The sequence below is a fragment of the Chiloscyllium plagiosum genome, unplaced genomic scaffold (assembly GCF_037043375.1).
Source record: "Chiloscyllium plagiosum isolate Xiang-an unplaced genomic scaffold, Cpla_swu_hap1 HiC_scaffold_14, whole genome shotgun sequence".
Lineage (NCBI taxonomy): Eukaryota > Metazoa > Chordata > Chondrichthyes > Orectolobiformes > Hemiscylliidae > Chiloscyllium > Chiloscyllium plagiosum.
In genome coordinates, this window is record NW_028270152.1 from 7688526 (window position 1) to 7708026 (window position 19501).

Genomic DNA, 19501 nt, shown 5'->3' on the forward strand with positions numbered 1-19501 from the left:
ATAGTACATAAAATGAGTATTTAAAGCAGAGAGATCTGGAAGTTCAGGTCCATTGTACCCTGAAGGTGGCTGCACAGGTGGATAGAGTAGTCAAGAAGGCATATGGTATGTTTGCCTTCATCGGATGGGGTATTGAGTATAAGAGCTGGCAAGTCATGTTAAAATTGTACAAGACATTGGTTCGGCCGCATTTAGAATACTGTGTACAGTTCTAGTTGCCACATTACCAAAAGGATGTGGACGCTTTGGAGAGAGTGCAGAGAAGGTTTACAAGGATGTTGCCTGGTAATGAAGGTGTTAGCTATGAAGAAAGGTTGAGTAGGTTAGGTTTATTTTCATTAGAAAAAAGGAGGTTGAGGGGATCTGATTGAGGTCTACAAAATCATGAAGGGTATAGACAGGGTGGATAGACACAAGCTTTTTCCCAGGGTGAAGGATTCCATAACAAGAGGTCATGCATTCAAGGTGAGAGGAGAAAAGTATAAGGGGGATACACGCGGTAAGTATTTCACACAAAGGGTGGTGGGTGTCTGGAACGCGTTGCCAGCAGAGGTGGTAGAGACAGGCACGGTACATTCATTTAAGGTGCATCTGGACAGATGCATGAGTAGGTGGGGAGCAGAGGGATATAGATGCTTAGAAATTGGGCGACAGTAGATTTGGATCAGCTCAGGCTTGGAGGGCTGAAGGGCCTGTTCCTGGGCTGTAAATTTTCTTTGTTATTTGTACCACTGACGCTGAGTTGCAGCAGTGTGTACTGTCTATAGGATGCACTGCAGAAATATATAATGGCCCTTAGATAGCACTTTCCAACCCATCACCGCTTGCATTAGGAAGGACAAGGGAACCCATCACCTGCATATTCCTCTCCAAATCACTCACAATCCTGACTTGGAAACAGATCATCGTTCCTTCAGTGGGTCAAAATCCTGATATTCCCGACTTAATGGGATTGTAGCCTGTATATCATATGAACTGCAGTGATTCAAAAAGGAAGCTCACCATCTCAAGGGGAACTAGAGACTGGGAATAAAGCTGGCCAGCAGCACCCATGTCTCTCGTGTGAATGAAAAACAAATCAGCATTGTTAAAAAATGTACCCCCATTGACACAACTGCAGCAAAAACGAAGATGCATTTGTGGGAAAGTTAGATGAGTATGTGGGGCAGAAAGTAACAAAAGGACATGTTGACTGGGTGTGTCGAAGGAGAGTGAAGTATAAATGTGGGGTATAAACCTGTCGGGCACAATAGCTTGGTCGTGTGCTGTAAATGTGATGCAAGAAACATCCTTCCTAAATTTCTGGGTCTACACAGGTAAAACAGGAGAAACCTGCAAATGTAAAATCGAAGCAGAAATAGAGCAGTTATTCAGGGTGGGTTTCAGGATTTCTGTGTGATGAGTGTGGACACCCAAGAAGTTAAAGTAATGTATAGTGCTCGTTACATTGCTTAATGGGCAACCATGTGGGCTGGTAAGGTTTAAGCCATATAACTTGAAATTGCTTGGTTCAATCCATGATCTAAAATGAATTTAGGCTGGAGCAGCTCTTGGGTTAACAGAATTGGCCTTGGTATGGCTGGACTGCCACTTCTTATCAAGATCTTGCTAAAGAGATGAGTAGGGTAAAATTACAATGCAGGATGATGGCCAGTCACCAGAAGTGCCACTTAAGCAGACAAGGTGTTAGATTTGGAGGTAGGTGAGCACTTTGGTGATAGTGACCACCATTTGGTTATGTTTACTTTAGCGATGGAAAGGGATAGGTACGTACTGCAGGGCAAGAGTTATAGCTGGGGGACAGGCAATTATGATGTGATTAGGCGTGATTTAGGATGCATAGGATGGGGAAGGAAACTGCCGGGGATGGGCACACTTGAAATGTGGAGCTTGTTCAAGGAACAGCTACTGCATGTCCTTGATAGGTATGCACCTGTCAGGCAGGGAGGAAGTGGTCGAGCAAGGGAACCGTGGTTTACTAAAGAAGTTGAATCTCAAGAGAAAGAAGGTGGCTTATGTGAGGATGAGATGTAAAATCTCAGTTAGGGCACTTGAGAGCTATAAGTTAGCCAGGAAAGACCTAAAGAAAGAGTTAAGAAGAGCCAGGAGGGGACATGAGAAGTGTTTGGCTGGTAGGATCAAGGAAAACCCTTAAGCTTTCTATACGTATGTCAGGAATAAAAGAATGATGAGGGTAAGGTTAGGGCCAGTCAAGGACAGTAGTGGTAAGTTGTGTGTGGAGTCCAAAGACATAGGAGAGGCGCTAAATGAATATTTTTCATCAGTATTCACACTAGAAAAAGACAATGTGGTCAAGGAGAATACGGAGATACAGGCTACTAGACTAGATGGGATTGAGGTTCACAAGGAGGAGGTGTTAGCAATTCTGGAAAGTGTGAAAATAGATAAGTCCCCTAGGCCAGAGGGATTTATCCTATGATTCTCTGGGAAGCCAGGGAGGATGTTGCCGAGCCTTTGGCTTTAATCTTTATATCATTATCTACAGGAATAGTGCCAGAAGACTGGAGGATAGCAAATGTTGTTCCCTTATTCAAGAAGGGGAGTAGAGACAACCCTGGTAATTACAGACCAGTGAGCCTTACTTCAGTTGTGGGTAAAGTTTTGGAAAGGATTATAAGAGATAGGATTTATAATCATCGAGAAAGGAATAATTTGATTAGGGATAGTCAACATGGTTTTGTGAAGGGCAGGTTGTGCCTCACAAACCTTCTTGAGTTCTTAAGAAGGTGACCAAACAGGTGGATGAGGGTAAAGTGGTTGATGTGGTGTATGTGGATTTCAGTAAGACGTTTAATAAGTTTCTCCACGGTAGGCTATTGCAGAAAATACGGAAGCATGGGATTGAGGGTTATTTAGCAGTTTGGATCAGAAATTGGCTAGCTGTAAAAAGACAGAGGGGGTGGTTGATGGGAGATGTTTATCCTGGAGTTCAGTTACTAGTGATGTACCGCAAGGATCTGTTTTGGGTCCACTGCTGATTTGTCATTTTTATAAATAACCTGGATGAGGGCGTGGAAGGATGGGTTAGTAAATTTGTGGATGGCACTAAAGTCAGTGGAGTTGTGGACAGTGCAGAAGGATGTTACAGGTTACAAAGGGACATAGATAAACTGTGGAGCTGGGCTGAGAGATGGCAAATGGAGTTTAATACAGAAAAGTGTGAGGTGATTCACTTTGGAAGGAGTAACAGGAATACAGAGTGCTGGGCTAATGGTACAATTCTTGGTAATGTGGATGAGTATAGAGATCTCGGTGTCCATGTGCATAGATCCCTGAAAGTTGCCACCCAAGTTGATAGGATTGTTAAGGCGGCATACGGTGTGTTAGCTTTTATTGGTAAAGGGATTGAGTTTTGAAGCCATGAGGTCATGTTGCAGCTGTACAAAACTCTGGTGCAGCTGCACTTGGAGTATTATGTACAGTTCTGGTCGCCACATCTCTAGGAAGGATGTGGAAGCTTTGGAAAGGGTTCAGAGGACATTTACCAGGATGTTGCCTGATATGGAGGAAAGGTCTTATGAGGAAAGGCTGAGGGACATGACGCTGTTTCCATTAGAGAGAAGAAGGCTAAGAGGTGACTTAATAGAGGATTAGATAGGGAGGACAGTCAGAGCCTTTTTCCTCAGATGGTGAGGACTAGCATGAGGGGACATAGCTTTAAATTGAGGAGTGATAAATACAGGACAGATGTCAGAGGTAGGTTCTTTACTCAGTGAGTAGTAAGGCATGCAGCAGCAGTGGGGAGAAAGTGAGGTCTGCAGATGCTGGAGATCAGAGATGGAAATGTGTTGCTGGAAAAGCGCAGCAGGTCAGGCAGCATCTAGGGAACAGGAGAATCGACGTTTCGGGCATTAGCCCTTCTTCAGGAATGAGGAAAGTTGGTCCAGCAGGCTAAGATAAAAGATAGGGAGGAGGGACTTGGGGGAGGGGCGTCGGAAATGTGATAGGTGGAAAGAGGTCAAGGTGAGGGTGATAGGTCAGACTGGGGTGGGGGCGGAGAGGTCGGGAAGAAGATTGCAGGTTAGGAAGGCGGTGCTGAATTTGATGGATTTGACTGAGACAGGCTGGGGGGAGGGGAAATGAGGAAACTGGTGAAATCCGAGTTCATCCCTTGTGGTTGGAGGGTTCCTAGCCGGAAGATGAGGCGTTCTTCCTCCAACCGTCGTTTCGCTGTGGTCTGACGATGGAGGAGTCCAAAGACCTGCATATCCTTGGTGGAGTGGGAGGGGGAATTGAAATGTTGAGCTACAGGGTGGTTGGGTTGGTTGGTCCGGGTGTCCCAGAGGTGTTCCCTGAAACGCTCCGCAAGTAGGCGGCCCGTCTCCCCAATATAGAGGAGGCCACATCGGGTGCAAAGGATGCAATAGATGATATGTGTGGAGGTACAGGTGAATCTGTGGCGGATATGGAAGTTTCCTTTGGGGCCTTGGAGGGAGGTGAGGGGGAGGTGTGGGCGCAAGTCTTGCACCTCCTGCGGTTGCAGGGGAAGGTGCCGGGAGTGGAGGTTGGGTTGGTGGGGGGTGTGGATCTGACGAGGGAGTCACGGAGGGAGTGGTCTTTACGGAATGCTGATAGGGGAGGGGAGGGAAATATATCCTTGGTGGTGGGGTCCGTTTGGAGGTGGCGGAAATGGCGGCGGATGATGCGCTGTACATGGAGGTTAGTGGGGTGGTAGGTGAGGACCAGCAGCAGTGGACTCACCAACAGTAAGGGAATTTAAATAATCATTGGATTATACATATGGATGATAATGGAATAGTGTCAGTTAGGTGGGCTTAGATTGGTTTCACAGGTCAGCGCAACATACAGGGCCAAAGGGCCTGTACTGAGCTGTAATGTTCAATGTTCTAATCTTTAAATGATTCTCAGAGTATGGGTGTCACTGGCAAGATTGGCATTTGTTGTCCATTTCTAGCTATCTTGAAATAGTGCAATGAGCAGTGGCTTGCTAAATTATTTTCGAGTCAACCACAACAGCGTGAGCCTACAGTCACTTATTGTCCTTATTGAACTTTCCTTCACCAAAGGATGTTGTGAATGAGTTGGGAATTTTACAATAAACACAATGTTGTTGTGGTCATTTTAAATGGTAGCAATTTTTACTTCCAAATTTCCATTTAGCAAATCAAGTTCAAAATCTCAAAATCATCCATGATGGAGTTTGAATTTAGATTCTCAGTACTACAAGTCCACCAAAAAATGTTGCTCCTTAACTCTTTTATATATCTTTCTCCTGTCATTTTAAACCTATGCCCTCCGGTTTTGGACTCCGCTATTCTGGGAAAAAGACCTTGCCTATTTATCCTATCCATACCTCTTATGATTTTATAAACCTCTATAAGATCACCTCTCAGCCTCTGACACTCCAGGAAAAACAGCCCCAGCCTATTCAGTCTCTCCCTATAGCTCAAACCCTCCAACCTCAGCAAAGTCCTTGTAAACCTTTTCAGGTTTCACAATATTTTTCCTCAAGCAGGGAGACCAGAATTGAATGCGTGTTTCTGTGCTTTACATCTCCATGACTGTAAGCATATGTTGTTACCTCTGAAAGCTGCTGACAACAGTGGAACAATACTACCACATGAATCAGTGTCTTTGGCAATGTGCACCATGGCAAATCTTCAAACCGCTTTGAAAGCACCTTCAGACCTACAACGTCATCCCCTCACCCTCAGAAGGACAAGGGAAGCCAAAGAATGGGAATACCTCTCGAAAATGTTTCTCCAAGTCACATTCCATGCTGACTTGGAATCATATTGCTTTTCATTCAATGCCACTGAGTTAAAATCCTGGAACTCCCAACCTAGAAGCAAATATGTAATACCTTCTGCACACTGACTGCAGCTCAAGGAAGTGACTCTCCATCATCTTCCCTGAATACATGTCCAACATACCAAATAGTTCTGGATACCTGGTGTTCAGCAAAGATTGCGGAAGAAAGGAAAGATGAATGGTAGAAATATTGGTTAAGGAGAATCTGCTGGAGATACAGAATTTGTTTGGTTAGACTAGGCAAAAGTGAGGACTGCAGATGCTGGAAACCAAAGTTCAGATCAGAGTGGTGCTGGAAAATCAACGTTTCAGGCAAAAGCCCTTCATCAGGAATAGAGGCAGGAAGCCTCCAGGATGGAGAGATAAATGGAGAGATAAATTTATCTCTCCACCTTGGAGGCTTCCTGCCTCTATTCCTGATGAAGGGCTTTTGCCTGAAACGTTGATTTTCCTGCTCCTCAGATGCTGCCTGACCTGCTGCGCTTTTCCAGCACCACTCTGATCTAAACTTTGCTTGGTTAGAGTGAAGAGAAAATAGAGGTGTTATTACAGTTTACTGGGCTGATAGCTAGAATGAGCTGGTTGTTTTATGATTATAGATTGTACAGGCTGGTTTTGTTTCCACTGGAGTTCAGAAGAGTGAAGAGTGATTTGTTTGGAATGTATAAGATTCTGAATTGACTTGACAAGATTGATGTGTGAAGGATGTTTCATCCTGTGGGTCAGTCCAGAAGGTGGGGTGGGGTGGAGTTGGAGAGAGAGATGGTGGTTGGATACTGTGTTAAAGTTGGGCATCACCCATTCAGGGCAGGGATAAGGAGAAAATCTTTCTCTGAGAAAACTGTGCAACTTTGGAACTCCCTGCCTAATGGCAACCATGTAACTACTGTCAATTATCACAAAAATCCATCTGATTCACTCACGTCCTTTAGGGGTGGAAATCTTTTGTCATTACCTGGTCTGGCCAAATGTGATGCCAGTTCCCAAAGCAATGTGGTTGACTCTTATGACAAAGAAGACACTCAGTTTAAGGGCAACTAGGGATGGGTAACAAATTCTAGCCCTGGCAGTGGTACCCACATCCCACACAAGAAGAAGAGAACAAAACAGAATATTATGTAAGTGGAGAAAAACAGAAAAATAAGCTGCAACACAAACAGACTTGGGGGAGCTTGTGTATGAAATGTAAAAAGCTAGCACACAGGTGCAGCAGGTAATCAGGAAGGCTAATGGAATGTTAGCTCTTTTTTCAAAGGATTGGAGCATAAGATTACAAAGTCTTACTGCAACTGTACAAGATGCTGGTGAGACTACATCTGGAGCACTGTGAGCAGGTTTGGTCCCCTTATTTAAGGAAATATATCATTTCATTGGAGGTTCAGAGAAGGTTCACGAGGATGATCTCTGGTATGGAGGGATTGTCAAATCAGCAAAGAATAAACATGGCAATCATTTCCCATTTTCGGGCCAGTTTTAGTGTATTGCGTTCATAGGTGTTAGCGAGTTTTGAGAAGATTTGTAGCTCTTGTTGAGGTTCTGGATGTAGGTTTGCTCGCTGAACTGGAAGGTTCATTTTCTGACATTTCATCACCCTACTAGGTAACACCTTCAGTGAGCCCGGGGACAAAGGCCTCGACCGGAGACTCACTGAAGATGTTACCTAGTATGGTGACGAAACGTCTGAAAATGAACCTTCCAGCTCAAGAGCAAACCTACACCCAAAGACAAAACAGATTGGGAGTCTAATCACTGGGGTTTAGAAGAATGAGATGTGATTTCATTGAAACATATTGCATTCTTAAGGGCTTAAAGGGTAAATGCTGACAGGGTAAATGTTTCCCCTCATGGGACAGATTAGAACCAGAGGACATAGTCTCAGAATAAAGGAGCACCAATTTAAGACTGAGATGAGGAGGAATTTCTTCTCTCAGAGTGTTCTGAGTCTTTGGAACTCCTTGCCACAGACAGCTGTGGGGACAGAGTCCTTGTGTATATTTAACGCTGAGATTGAGAGATTCTTCATCAGCAGGGAAATCAAGGGTTATGGGGAAAGCACAGGAATTTTGGATCAGCCTTGATCCTACTGAATGGCCGTTCCTACTTCTTATGGTTTTATAACAACAAAAAAAACTATATTTACAAATGAATTAAGACAATGTAAAAAACAAACTTCTGAAATATGTGCATCACTCTTAACATATTGTCAGACTTTTTTTAAAATTCCATATTGGCTTAATTATTTGCCAGGAGTTTGTCCTTTCAAATCTGTATGCCATTCAAAGATCAGAGCAGATATTTAACTCCATCCACCAAACAGAGACACCCAGATTGTACTTGAGATGGGATTACCTTGTATTTTCCAGTGTCTTCTGCATTTTCTTTGTCATTTTGTCTATAGCCGCTTGCTTCTTTGCCTCTGGTAGAAGGTCAATTTTATTCAGGATGACCACCAACCGGGAACATGTAATTTCACCAATCACCAGACATTCCGCAGACTGCGTTTGCATTCCCTTTGTCACATCAATTACCAACATCATCAGGTCAATAATTTGAGAACCTGTAAGTCAACACAGTATTTCATTTTAGGCTTGGTGGAAGCAATTAACAACTTATCATCTGTACGTAAAAGAAAACAAGTTGCTGAGTAGAATTTACACTTTACACTCAAAGAATGTATGGATTCATATGTAAATCCACAAGCACAATATAACCTGCATGATCCTGACAATAAATCATATATATATATATATATAATTTGAAAATCTACTTCTTCAGAATATGCTTCTCGAAACAGAACAAAAGGATTTTATATTAATCCATTTTGTATGGATTTTGAAATGAAAACATCAGTCTGAAGGTTAGGTTTCAATAAAAAAGACAGACTTGCATTCAGGATGTCTCAAAGCTGTTAACAACAAAATACTTTCAAGTATTATGGGCAGCATGGTGGCACAGTGGTTAGCACTGCTGCCTCACATCGCCAGAGACCCGGGTTCAGTTCCCGCCTCAGCGACTGACTGTGAGAAGTTTGCACATTCTCCCCGTGTCTGCCTGGGTTTCCTCCCACAATCCAAAAATGTGCAGGTTAGGTGAAATGGCCATGCTAAATTGCCCGTAACCTTAGGTGTAGGGGAATGGGTCTGGGTGGGTTGCGCTTCGGCGGGTCGGTGTAGACGTGTTGGGCTGATGGGCCTGTTTCCACACTGTAAGTAATCTAATCTAGTCACTGTTATAATGTATAATCACAAGCTGCAGCCAATTTTCATCACTGCAAATTTTCACAAACAGCAACATGATAATGATCAGATAATCTGTTTTAGTATGTCAGTTGATGTCCAGGACACCAGAAAGACCATTCACAAAAAAACATTGCTGGAAAAACTCGGCAGGTCTGCCAGCATATGTTGAGAGAAAGCAGAATCAACGTTTTGGGTCCAGTGACCCTTCTTCAGAACATTCATGTTCTTCTTCAATATGGAATATTTTAAAGCCCTCAGATGTTCAGTAAGATGATTCACTGAGCAAACTGAGTGCTGCCAATCAAGTCAAAGCCTCAATCCAGTTGGAGTAGGATCATAGAACATAGAACATAGAAGAATATAGCGCAGTACAGGCCCTTCGGCCCTCGATGTTGCGCCGATCCAAGCCCACCTAACCTACACTAGCCCACTATCCTCCATATGCCTATCCAATGCCCGCTTAAATGCCCATAATGAGGGAGAGTCCACCACTGCTACTGGCAGGGCATTCCATGAACTCACGACTCGCTGAGTAAAGAACCTACCCCTAACATCTGTCCTATACCTACCCGCCCCTAATTTAAAGCTATGCCCCCTTGTAATAGCTGACTCCATACGTGGAAAAAGATTCTCACTGTCGACCCTATCTAAACCCCTAATCATCTTGTACACCTCTATCAAGTCACCCCTAAACCTTCTTTTCTCCAATGAAAACAACCCCAAGTGCCTCAGCCTTTCCTCATACAATCTTTCTACCATACCAGGCAACATCCTGGTAAACCTCCTCTGCACCCGTTCCAGTGCCTCCACATCCTTCCTATAGTATGGCGACCAAAACTGCACACAATACTCCAGGTGCGGCCGCACCAGAGTCTTATACAACTGCAACATGACCTCAGTACTCCGGAACTCAATTCCTCTACCAATAAAAGCCAGAATGCCATATGCCTTCTTCACCACACTATTTACCTGGGTGGCAACTTTCAAAGATCTGTGTACATGGACACCAAGATCGTGGTAGGGATTCTATGGTGGCTTCAAGGTTTAGGGACAGGGGAGATCCAGGCTAGGATCATGCTTTGATCAGTATTCAGTGAGTCTTTGCATTTATCTGAACAAGGCAAGGAAAGGATCAGACTAGCTGGGCATTAAATGTAATAATTCAGACGCATGCATGTGTTATAGCCCTGTGCTTGAGGGAACCAAGTGCCTGAAGCAACATCTTTGCAAGAACAGTTTGGGGGGGGGGGGGGGGGGAGGAGGTTAGGGACACTACATGGATGCCAGAAAAGGTAGATACATTGAGAGGGTGAAATGAAGTGGAATGACAGGAGGCTTTTGTAGACCATAAATCCCACTAGTCGAACCAAACATTTCCTGATGAAGGGCTTTTGCCCAAAACGTCGACTCTCGTGCTCTTCAGCCTACCATGCTTTTCCAGCACCATACTCTCGACTCTAATCTCCAGCATCTGCAATCCTCACTTTCACCTAGTTGAGCCAAACGGTATGTTTCTGTGCAATGAGTTCCATGTAAATCTAAAGGAAAAGAGCACTGATAATTGAAGCAGTCCCGTGTAGCACCACAGAGATTTGAGGTGCAGGTTCTTGCTCCTTGCACTGCTGATCTAGAGCAGAAAATGTGAAAACTATACCAAATATGAAAGGTAAATTTACAAACAACCCATCAAAGAATATTTTCACAAAACACTGCCAAACAGAATAGAAGTACAATAAAAGTAGCCGCAATACTAAAAGAACTTTCAGAGAAAAACATGTCAAAAATTGATCCTACAGGATTAATTAAAACAAGTTGAGCTGTTTGGAAGAGTACCAGCTGTTTCCTGTTGTGTATCAAATCATTTTGATAAGTGTAGGAAGGGTTAAGTTTAACTGCACATAAATCATTGCTGTTTTTAGAACCAGAACTGTTGGAAACACTTCACAACTGAATACACCCAGCAATATTTTTCCAAGTGCTTCCTTGCTGTTTTGCATTTGTAGTAAACTAGCTAAGGTGAAACTGACTCTAAGGTGATCTGATAGTCAGCCAACACTATATGTACCATAACAAACCGATCCAAGATGCTCCCTAAAAGATTGTGATAACGATAACAGCCTACGTCAGTACTTGCTGTCATTAAAAAAAAACATTTACTGTTGCAGAAGATTCTTTCTCAACTAAATGAACAACAGCTTGCATTTATGCACTCATTCACCGTAGTGAAATGTCCCAAGGTGTGTTGCATGAGTGTTAAACAACAAATCTGACAATGAACCACACAAAGGCAAATGACCAAAGTTTGGTCAAAGACAGGCTTTAAGGAATTACTGAAAGCAGAAGAAAATGGTACACATGGAGAGGCAATGGCCTAATTATCATTGCCAAACTGTTAATTCAGCTCATGTTCTGGAGAGCTGGGTTCAAATCCCGGCACATCAGATGGTGGAATTTGAATTTAATAAATATCTGGAATTAAATGTCTAATGGTGACCATGAATTCATTGTCGGAAAACTCCACCTAGATTCACTGATGTCCTTTAGGGAAGGAAACGACCATCTTTACCCAGTCAGGCCTACATGTGACTCCAGACCCACAGCAGTGTGATTTACTCTTAATTGTACACTGGGAAATTAGGAATGGGTAGTAAGTGCTGGCCTAGCTAGTGATGCCCTCATCCTGTGAAAGAACAAAAAAAATGTTGAGACGTGCAGAGAGAGAATTCTACTGCCTAGCGTCTTAATATACTGAAAATAAAGCCAGCGTTTAAAGCGATTAAACTCAGTATAGGAGTGCAAAGATCCGGGGTGTGAGTGTGTCAGAACTGTAGATAGTTCAGAGGTATAGAGGGACAAGACCAGGAGGTCTCAAGAATGAGAACTTAAAATTTATCAAGGTACACATACACTTCAAACAGGGGTACACGCAAGTTAGTGTGCAAAATAGTGAGGGTTTAACGGGACTTGGTGCAAATTAGAAATGCAACAATTAAAGAAAACTGGGAAATGTTTATGATGTTCTGAGCTATACAATGTATTATAGTTTCAGAAACACGACATACCATTTGGATCCCTTTATAAAAATTCAGTGAAGTCTCCTTGCTCGTGCAATTGTGTGGGCTGGAGATTTCTCATCTGGGTTAATGCTTTAGTTTACCCCCCGAGGCATTATGCAAGCTTAATCAAATTTTTAAAAGAAGGTTATAACATATGTTGAACTGACCAATCCGGTATGGTAACCGGGTACCATAATCAGATGCAGTGCTGAAAATGTTGGGAATATGCTTTTACTTTTATTTTTTCACAGGATGTGGAGAATCGCCAGCTAAACTAGCATTTATTGCCCACGCTTCATTACCCTTGAGAAGGTGGTGGTGTACTGCTTTCTTGAATCACTGAGTTGATGTCCTCTATCTAAACTTCATGTGAAGAATGGGAAAGTCAATGGACAGCATAGAAAAGTCACTCACTTTTCAAATCTGCAACCTCTAACACCTTGAACAATATGGACAGCAGGTGCATTTTTTGATTATTCACTTGGACGATGTGGACATGGCTGGATGACCGTGTTTTTACTGCCCATCCCTAGTTGCCTCTTGAGAAGGTGGGAGTGAGCTGCCTTCTTGAACCGCTGCAGTCCATGTGCTATGGGTTGACCCACAATGCCCTTAGGAAGAGAATTCCAGGATTCTGACCCAGCAACAATGAACTAATAGTGATAAACTTTTAAGTCAGAATGGTGAGTGGCTTGGAGGGGAACTTGAGGTGGTAGCGTTCCCATATATCTGCCTTGTCCTTCTAGATGAAAATGGTCAAGTTTGGAAGATGCTATCAAAGGATATTTGGTGAATTTCTCCAGTGCACCTTGTAGATAGTACACACTGTTGCTACTGAGTGGAGGGGGTGGATGTTTGTCAGTGTGGTGCCAATCACGTGGGCTGCTTTGTCTTCGAGTGTTGTTGGAGCTGCACCCACCCAGGCAAGTGGGAAGTGTTCCATTACACTCCTGACTTGTGCCTTGTAAATGATGGACAGACTTTGAGCATCAGAAGATGAATTACTCCCTGCAGTATTCGTACCCTCTGACATGCTCTTGAAGCAACTGTGTTTTTGTGACAAGTCCAGCTAAGTTTCTGGGTAACCCCAAAGGTTGTTTATTATTGGGGGATTCAGTGATGAATATCAAGGGGCAGTGATTAGAGTGTTACTTATTGGAGATGATCATCGCCTAGCATTTGCATGGTGTGAATGTTACTTGCCACTTGTCAACCCAAACTTGGATATTAGGAGAAAGTAGTTGACCCATTGTCTCAGCCTGCTCCTGTCCCCTCATTCTTGATGAAGGCCTTATGCCCGAAACGTTGATTCTCCTGATCCTCGGATGCTGCCTGACCTGCTGTGCTTTTCCAGCACCACACTCTCGACTCCAAGCTTGCATATTGTTCAGATATTGTTGCATTTGCATGGATTGCTTCAGTATCTGAGGAGTTGTGAATGGTGCTGTACATTGTATAGGAACACCATCATAAATTCCCCTCCAAGTCACACTATCCATCCCAAAATGGACATGCATTAACTGTTTCTTTATCACCACTGAGTTAAAATCCTGGAACTCCCAAGCAGCATCGCGGGAGCGCATTCATCACAGGGACTATACAGTTCATGGTGGTGGCTCACCACCAGATTTTGAACAGCCATCAGGGATGGCCAATCAATGCTAGTCTTGCCAACAACACTCGGATCCTGAGAATGAATGACCAAAGTCAAGAACATTGAGGTGGCAAACATATGTATTAACATTCATTTTTAATACTAATAAGAGCAATTTATATAATTTTGACGTGTGCTGGGGTAACTTGCGCATAAACCAGATAGCATGGCAATTGAAGATAAAATTGGCATTACCTGCAATGCAAGTTTGCAGCAACAGCCACTGGATAAGAATCACTGTAACAACTTTGCCAATATTCTCCTCCCTAACTCTGGAACAGTGGAATTGATCTTCACTGAGAAAACAGGACTGGCTGAGAGTAAGGCATTTCAGAAATGAGAGGTGTAACTGCTCATGATATCAAAGTACATTACTGCAGCAATATGGAAATGTTCAGTGTTTGTAATAGTTTATTGTTCAGCTACAGAGGAGGGGGTGAAATCTAATAGGTCTTGTTAGAAAATATTCTTCAAAACGTAAGAAAATTTGTCAGTTCACATTCTCTCTATTCCATGAGAATGTTGAGTTGTGCTAACAAACATTCCATAAGATGAAGCTAGAGAAGTGATTGCTGGGTCTCTCGCTGAGATATTTGTATATCAATAGTCACAGGTGAGGTGCTGGAAGACTGGAGGTTGGCAAACGTGCTGCCGCTGTTTAAGAAGGCGGTAAAGACAAGCTAGGGAACTATAGACCAGTGAGCCTGACGTTGGTGGTGGACAAGTTGTTGGAGGGACTCCTGAGGGACAGGATGTACATGTATTTGGAAAGGCAAGGACTGATTATGGATAGTCAACATGGCTTTATGCATGGAAAATCATGTTTCACAAACTTGATTGAGTTTTTTGAAGAAGTAACAAAGAAGATTGATGAGTACAGAGCAGTAGATGTGATTTATATAGACTTCAATAAGGCTTTCGACAAGGTTCCCTATGGGAGACTGATTAGCAAGATTAGATCTCATGGAATACAGGGAGAACTACGCATTTGGATTCAGAACAGGCTCAAAGGTAGAAGACAGAGGGTGGTGGTGGAGGGTTGTTTTTCAGACTGGAAGCCTGTGACCAGTGGAGTGCCACAAGGATCGGTGCTGGGTCCTCTACTTTTTGCCATTTACATAAATGATTTGGATGCGAGCATAAGAGGTACAGTTAGTAAGTTTGCAGATGTCACCAAAATTGGAGGTGTAGTGGACAGCGAAGAGGGTTACCTCAGATTACAACAGGATCTGGACCAGATAGGCCAAGAGACTGAGAAGTGGCAGATGAAGTTTAATTCAGATAAATGCGAGGTGCTGCATTTTGGGAAAGCAAATCTTAGCAGGATTTATACACTTAATGGTAAAGTCATAGGGTGTGTTGCTGAACAAAGAGACCTTGGAGTACAGGTTCATAGCTCCTTGAAAGTGGAATCACAGGTAGATAGGATAGTGAAGAACGTGTTTGGTATGCTTTCCTTTATTGGTCAGAGTATTGAGTACAGGAGTTGGGAGGTCATGTTGCGGATGTACAGGACATTGGTTAGTCCACAGTTGGAATATTGCGTGCAATTCTGGTCTCTTTCCTATCGGAAAGATGTTGTGAAACTTGAAAGGGTTCAGAAAAGATTTACAAGGATGTTGCCAGGGTTGGAGGATTTGAGCTACAGGGAGAGGCTGAACAGGCTGGGGCTGTTTTCCGTGGAGCGTCGGACGCTGAGGGGTGACCTTATAGAGGTTTACAAAATTATGAAGGGCATGGATAGGATAAATAGACAAAGTCTTTTCCCTGGGGTCAGGGAGTCCAGAACTAGAGGGCATAGATTTAGGGTGAAAGGAGAAAGATATAAAAGAGACCTAAGGGGCAACTTTTTCACGCAGAGGGTGGTACGTGTATGGAATGAGCTGCCAGAGGGTGTGGTGGAGGCTGGTACAATTGCAACATTTAAGAGGCATTTGGATGGGTATATGAATAGGAAAGGTTTGGAGGGATATGGGCCAGGTGCTGGCAGGTGGGACTAGATTGGGTTGGGATATCTGGTCGGCATGGACAGGTTGGACCGAAGGGTCTGTTTCCATGCTGTACATCTCTATGACTCTATGTCATATGTTCTGTAAAATATATTAAGACATCTTTTTATTTTTCTATATTTTTGGTGAGGGAATTATTCCTGGTATGAAATGAGACTGGATCAATTTACACTATATTTTAGACTGGAGTTTAGAAGAATCAGGGGAATCTCCTAGGAACCTATAAAACTCTAACAGAGCTGGACGGGGTAAACACAAGAAGGATATTCCTGCAAACCGATCAGGCCAAAACCATGGGAGATAGTTGAAGGTCACTTAGGACCGAAATGAGGAAAAATGTTTTCACTCAGAGAGTGATGAGTCTGTGGAATTCTCTGCCACAGAGAGCAGTTGAGGCCAAAACACTGAATATTTTTTAAAATCAAGACAGATATCATTCTTAGGGCTAAAGGGATCAAGGGGTATAGGGAAAAAGCAGAAACAGGGCACTGAATTGGATGGTCAGCCATGATTATATTGAATGGCAGAGAAGGCTCGAAAGGCCAAATAGCCAACTCCTGCTCCTGTTTTCTATGCTGTAACCATTGAGTACAAGATTGGGATGTCATGTTGTGGCTCTATGGGACAGCAGTGAGGCCACCTTTGGAATACTGTGTAGACTTCTGGTTGCCCTATTATTGAAAGGATATTATTAAATTAGAGAGGGTGCAGAAAAGGATGTTATTGGGACTGGAAGATTTGTGTAAGGAGAGGCTGGATAGGTTTGGACATTTTTTTACTGGGGTGTAGAAAGTTGAGGGCGTGACCTTACAGAGTTTTGTTAAGTCATGAAGGGCATGAATAAGGTGAATAGCAAAGGTCTTTTTCTTAGGGTAGGGGAGCCAAAAACTAGAGGGCACATTTTTAAAGTGAGAGGAGAAAGGCTTAAAAGGGACCTGAGGGTCAACATTTTCACACAGAGGGTGGTTTGTATGTATAACAACCTGCCAGAGAAAGTGGTAAGATGCAGATACAGTTATAGCATTTAAAAGACATTTGGACAGATACATGAATAGGAAAGGTTTAGAGGGAGATGGGCCAAATGCTGATAAATGTGACATTTCTTTTGGGCAACTTGGTTGGCATGGATCAGTTGGACTGAAGAGTTTATTACCATGCTGTGTGATTGCATGACTCAATGAAACGGGAAAAGAACTATTTTAAAAACCAAGGATGGTAAAAGATTACTGTCCATTTTTAAAAGCAAGTAACCAGACTGTTTAAACATCTGCTTTGTTTAAGCAATTATGGAGATCTAGTTAAAAATGAGCTGGAAACGGGGATAAATGTACAAATTAAGTTTTGTCAGGCAACAAGTAGCTGATTACCTGGTCACTAGAACACAGACTAAAGGCCTCCTGCTTGTCAACAACTTTGTAATTGGTTCCTAGGATGGTGAACAGCTTGTGGAAGTGAATTTTGAGGAAGAGCCATCAGACCTCCAGAAAGGAAGGAGCAGTTTTTGCTCTGCAGTAAAAAGCTTCTAGAGATAACCAGTTTATTTCCCCTTTCCAGTAGCTGTAAACTGTGACATTTAATTAATTTTAGAAGTTTTGAGAGTATGAACCATTCACCCTGTGCGTCCTGCAAACAAGTGAAAGTATCTGGAGAAGGAAGGTTGAGAAGGAGCATTTAAATCAGCAAAACCTGTGGACAACAACCAGTAAACTAGCTCCCCAGTCTTTCCTTTCTCCTATAACACTCATCTTTTTTGTTTGGCTGTGTCTGTCTGTATGTGTACATAGACAGGAACTCTGAGAATAACAGAATGTGATTTCCAAAGTGCTACTCCAGTGAGTCGTAATAGTACCCAGTCTCTATCTGTCTGTGCTCACTCAGCGGTGGTTCTGAGCAATGATCAGAAGTTGGAAACATTGTCTGATTTACTAATTCCTTTCCTCAGCCTGATGCTAACAGTAGTTGCAACATCACTAAAGACAGTTTGGGCTGAGATCAGCCAACACGAGCATCAAACCTATTCCAAGGAATTGTAAGAATGGGTGAACAAGAAAACTAAAGCATAAAGACTTGAAGCTTCAAATCCTAGCCTCTCGCTACTACTTGCGAGAATTAATGTTTAATTCTGCACTCCCCCTCAAAATATTTGACAAAACCTGCTGTATTGAAGTTTAAGAGAATTTACAATGCAAATCTCCTTAACCTCAGTGGCAATTTCCAAAACTAAAACTGGCATTACAAACTGGCAAGTACAAACAAAATAAACAGCAAAGAAACAAAAATCAATAAGCCAGCAACTAAACTAAAATAAATTGATCATAACCACGGTAAGATGCTGTTGGGAAATTCTCCAATGGGCCAATGTATATGCTTGTTTTACCACAGAGGTCTTTCTTACAGGCCAAACATGCCAATGTACATGCTGTGTAATGTCAAATCTGAATGGGGCAAAAAAGTTTTACAGAAAGAGGGGGAAAGAAAAATTAACCAGATGAAAATTCTGGAACAACTGGGACAACACATCTATCCTGAGACAGGTTAAGCAAAGACATGCCAGAGAATTCCTAGAAGCCTGGCACTCCAACCACAACGCCATAAACAAACACATAGACCTAGATGCCATCTATCAACCCCTCAGTAAATGAACAGGAAATGACATCACCACAAACCCCAGGAACCCCATCCAGGAGAAAGATATAAATAGAAAGCAGGAGACAACAGCTTCGCTTCACTTGGAGGTCGCAACTGATGATGTTACCAAGCCAGGTAATGAAACGTCTGGATATCAAACCTACAGCTCAGCGAGCAAACCTACACCCTAATTCTGGAACAGGCAAATTAAATTTGCTGGATACTGCTCCAAAAGCCAGGATCAAGGATAGACATTTGCAGCACAGACCTTTGTGTGTTTGAACATTTTTAATGAAATGTTTATGGGAATGTGAACATATTCAAGATGAGATTTTTCCTCAATGGCATTCTGCTAAATAAATCCCATTTCATTAAATTACTTGAAAGCTCTCCCAGCTCATCAAGTCGTATGTAAAGGCAATAATTTGCTGACCATATTATATACATTCTGTAGAAACAGGAAGAAATCCTCTCTTTATGAAATGCTAACAACGAATTGCTTTTGAACTTCAGTCACTATTTTTATTTACGCAGAAATGGAAAATAGTCTGGACACAGCAAATGAGAATGACTAGTTGACCTCTATTTTTGAATTGAAGCATAAATATTGGGAAGGAAATGTTTCAAATATATGAGAGGGACTTAATATCGATGTATAAAATTATAAGAGGCACAGATAGACTGAATAAGAAAGTAATTTTTTTGTTAGGAGAGGAATCAATAACCAGGGAGCAAGGATTTAAGGTAGAAGATGGAAGGCTAAGAGGGAGAGTTAAGGATAACGTATATCACTCTGAGGGTGAGGAGTCTCTGGAAATCACTGTCTGAAAGGGAGGTTGAGTCAGAAACTCTCATAATATGTAAACAGTATTTATCTATTCACTTGCATTGCCATAACCCCAGAGCTTTGGGTCAAAAGTTGGAAAGTGGGATTAATGTAGTTACATCTTTGACGACCGGCACAGACACAGTGTGCCAAATGGCCTCCTCCATTGCTATAAGAATCTATGAGTATATCTTTGACATTCTCTCAATAAGGGAGTCAGGACCAATATTTAATGGGTTTTTTGAAAACAAAAAAATGGTGGAAATCATCACGAATCAGGCAGCACCCGTGAAGAG

The 19501-nt window shown here is 42.6% G+C and overlaps 1 protein-coding gene across 1 annotated transcript in view; it reads right to left on the reverse strand.

Annotated features, from left to right (window-relative positions):
* eefsec (eukaryotic elongation factor, selenocysteine-tRNA-specific) overlaps nt 1-19501 on the reverse strand; it is a 423357-nt gene that overhangs the window by 294619 nt on the left and 109237 nt on the right. The window contains exon 2 of the mRNA XM_043707582.2: nt 8143-8350. Within this exon, the coding sequence (XP_043563517.1) occupies nt 8143-8350 (208 nt within the window). The remainder of the gene's footprint in view (nt 1-8142; nt 8351-19501) is intronic.